The sequence below is a fragment of the Halyomorpha halys genome, unplaced genomic scaffold (genome assembly GCF_000696795.3).
Source record: "Halyomorpha halys isolate HHAL.00 unplaced genomic scaffold, Hhal_1.1 Scaffold920.1, whole genome shotgun sequence".
Taxonomy (NCBI): domain Eukaryota; kingdom Metazoa; phylum Arthropoda; class Insecta; order Hemiptera; family Pentatomidae; genus Halyomorpha; species Halyomorpha halys.
Window position 1 is genome coordinate 34,933 of NW_027114350.1, and position 4,269 is coordinate 39,201.

Here is a 4,269-nt window from a genome sequence, read left to right on the forward strand (position 1 = left end):
ACTTTGGTTGAAAATATTGGGTATAAAAACGTTTTAAAATTACCTTTGAAAAGCGAATCAGGCTATAAATAATGAACCCTAACTTGAAAATGTTTTAAATTTATGAATTACTTATGTTCATATAACAAAAACATTTTAGTTTTACAATAGAACATGTATAAACAAAAACTATAACTATGAGAGCCTAATTAGCAATGGAAGTTTCTAATAGATACTTATTACTTATAAATCATTCTCATCATTAATCATCCAAACTATCCAATAAATAAAACAGATACATATTACACAGTCACACGTGTAACAGGTACATATTCTATGAGGATTTGAATGATTAATGATTATTAATAAGATGAAAAAATAATCATGTATTGGCTAAAGTATTTTATTGAATTTAATCTTTCTAAAATGTTGGATCCGAAATTGAATTAAAGTTAATACTATAACTACTAATATAGACTATGATCAGACTATACTTAAATAAATACTGATATAGACCGTTAAACACATTTAGCTAAGAGAAAAAAAATTTCTTAATTTAGTTTTTTTGCACAAAGACATCAAAACCTCCTTTCACTGCTTGTAGTAAGCTAATTCCATGAAAAAATTTGTAACCAAAGAAACATAAGATGCATCGACTGATTTAGATTTTAAATAATTTTGTTTTGGATTTATTAACACTATGTTCGCAATATGAAATATATTATATAGAACAAATAACACATTTGAACACTATTGTGCTCCTAATTTTAATAAAGTTCAGATAAATTAGCACCACATATTAGAAATTATTCTAGTTGTTTAAAAGATGTGATTAAAATATGCGGATTCAAAGAATGACCATTTTTACGATTTGTGTATTTTAGAAATCGAGTTTTGGATTTTTAAATATTATTTCCATTATAAAAAGTGTATTATACTAAATAATTTATTTTTATATACTATAGTTTTATATCTTGTATCAGACCTACATGTGCATACTCCTACAACTAGTTTTAAAAACACCGTCTATCATTCCTGGTGATGAACCAATAACTAACTTTGTTGCATTAAGAGTTTTGAAATTATAGATTAAGACCGTACATTGTGATGTAAACATGTGATTAAAATGTAAAAAAAAATGACTTAAATTTGTATTGGTATATTATTACACTACTCCAAACTGCTTGTAAAGAATTGGTATATCACCCTTCATTCTTGTTAACGTCACTACACCTAAATTTCTGATTGGGTCTGATAGATGATAAACATTTTCTTCCCCCATGACTCAGGTAGATATTATACACTCTCCAACTGGAAAGGGTTTAGATGAAGGAACCAATCTATGAATTTCTTACTGTCAATTATGTCTCTAGTTATCCTGGATAACTCTACACCAATATGTTTTTCAGTATTGCAAAATGAAACACCATAGAAACACTATCTGCTGCAATATTTCCATCTCTGTAGGCAAAGTCGCAACAGATTCAGATAAAGCGCTGTATTATTCCCCTTCTGTGATTTAAATTTAAAGTGTTTCATATAACTCTCATAAAGGTTTGTTCAATGATTAAGTCAGTCCAAAGGCATTGCCAGAATTTATAAGATATTTTAAAACTGAAAAAGCCCTTTATGATAAACGTTTCCTAATTATTGGCATAAAATCTGGAATATAACATTTCAATCTTCTTTTTATTAAAGATCTAGGTAGATATCAGTCGTGTCCGTCTCCTTTCTGAAACACTCGGAATTTCATATAATGTCGTCTACTAAGTAACTGACATTGATTCGGCCATGGTAATATGAATTTAAAATTTAAAGCTTTCTGTCCCTAGCTATATAGGAGAATATTCAAAAATAGTATATATGTATATAACAGTATATGTATAAATCAACTTCCTTGAAATATAATACAACTAAAGGATTATTTAGGATAAAATAATCTTCTATATTAACAAAAATTATAATATATAAAATTGTATCACAACATATATATTTCTACAGGTCCCATGGTTTCAGACATGATAAGTTCAAACACGTATAGACAATAACATTTCAATGATATACTTACAATTTTATTAATACAATTTTCTTCAACATTTATAAATTAAACCTAAACCCTTTATACAAAAAGTTTTTTCTGAACAAAGTTTCACTTTGGTAGAAACATGAGAGTTTTAAAGTTATCTATGCAATAATGAGCCCGAAGTTGAAAATGTTTTAATGAATTACTTATGATCATGCATTGTAAACGTACTTCTGACAGTATAGGTCAAATAGATTATTTTACATATTATTTACATAAATAAAGAAGCAAACTCTTGAAATTAATATTCTCTGTATTGTATTATTGAAGTCTTCTGTTTCTAACAGAGTTATATAATCATCGTATTTTCTGATTTCTGAGAAGAATTTTGTATTCTAAGTTAACATTAAAAATAGTAGTTTGGTCCAGGAACTAGTACTGTTAAACGTATTTGGTAGAGTGATGAAAGTCTAATAGTGTACATAACAAGTACAACAAAAAAATAAACAATGAATGATATTCATGCATACCAGATATTCATAAAAAATAAGGGAGAGATTGGAGGTATAAATTATAATATATACAAAATATATTAAAAAAATTAAAACTATGATAGCCTGATTGGCAATGGAAGGATCTAATAGAAACTTATTACATATAACAATTTTTCATTATTAGTCTTCCAAACTATCCAGTAAATAAAACAGATAAATTTATAGCTAGCTATTGCAGATATTATTTCTGGTTTACTTTTTGGATGGAATACAACATGTATTTTCTGGCATTAGCTACTTTAGTACTTAAATTATTTAAAACACTACACAAAAACAATAAAGTTGCTTTCCAGATACCCACCCATGTCTTTCATCAGTTGTTAAAGAAAGTCTATAACACATGCATTTATGTCAAATATGTGGCATAATAGGAAAACCAATTCGTTGAAAAAATAGTTTCACAATATATATCATCTTATTTACATCTTCTCTCCTCTTGGTTAACTTGCCCCCTAGGATAAGTCCAGGGTCAATTGACTTTTCTTTAGTTTCTTTCATTTGGATTGTTTGGACAGTTGTCTTTAGGTTTTTTTGTTTCCAAAAATCCTTCTAAATCTATTTTCTTCAAGTAATTCTCTTTCAAATCTTTTCTCAAGATTTTGCCTGATGCACTTTTTGGAATAGATTCAACAAATACTATGTTATCAATTTGTTTGAAAGTAGCAATTTTTGGTGCTAAGAAAGCCTTAAGTTCATCCTCCGTTACTTTGGAATTTTTTTTCCGCTTGACAAAACCAATGGGCGATTCACCTTTTCTTGGATCAGGAATACCTATAACTCCAGCATCATCTACATCAGGATGAGATCTTAAGAGAGCTTCCAGTTCTGCTGGGGCTACCTAAAATATTTGAAATATTAATTCAGCGATATAATAAAAGTATGAAATTCCCTTTTATGAGTAAACTATTTAAACTAAACTTGTCTCATTATTTCTATTTATGGAATATTTAGTTGTTGGCCTTAATGATTATATAAGATCTTCCAGACAGAAGTCAGTACTGTTAGTAAAAACTATATGGTCATTTCAGGCCTTTATTAGACTTAAGAGTACAATAGAGAGTTAAGATCTACACTTCTTGAATCTCAATTGAACTCTCATGTCCTGAAGAAAAACTGCACTACAAGTTGAAACATCAATAAATGACTGTCTCTTGGATCTTATTCTTTATTTTTATTTATTAAATTATTTTCAAGGTTTAAGGTGCATGAATATGGGACAGTGGTCCCAAAACGTACCATGTGGTGATAATTTTAATAAAGAAATTTCATTAAATTGGAAGTCATTAACCTCAAAAGAAAATTTTTTTAAGAATTGACTCACCAAACATCTTATAGAGATAATCTAAATTATTTTCTTTTTATAAACTGAACAATAAAACATAGTAGGAACTTAATTTTTTGTCTTATATGAACAATTTAAAGGTTTATTTTCCATGGGGGAAAAAATGATTAGTGAGCAAGTAAAATCTTTAATTAATTTTTTTTTCAATTAATGTAGAGCCTAGTATTACCACTCTTTGCCTTTTTCTTGGCTTGCTTTGTTTGAAATCTTATTTCAGGAGAATGTGTATTTTATAAAAATCAATATCATCCCATTTTGTTATTGTTTCTATCTGCTCTGATTGTACTTAGCTTAAATTATATATTAGTATTAAATGTACTTAAGTATGTTCATGAAGTCTCAAGCTGGTTTCATTAGTTATAGAATATATA

General features: G+C 27.8%; 1 protein-coding gene across 2 annotated transcripts in view; it reads right to left on the reverse strand.

The window, feature by feature from the left end:
* Window positions 1-1,920: 1,920 nt before the first annotated feature.
* Window positions 1,921-4,269, reverse strand: part of LOC106687167 (uncharacterized) — a 52,029-nt gene continuing 49,680 nt past the window's right edge. For both annotated transcript variants that reach the window (XM_014430898.2, XM_067051552.1), the window contains exon 9: window positions 1,921-3,394. In XM_014430898.2, coding sequence (XP_014286384.1) covers window positions 3,041-3,394 — 354 coding nt within the window. In that variant the 3' untranslated portion in view covers window positions 1,921-3,040. The remainder of the gene's footprint in view (window positions 3,395-4,269) is intronic.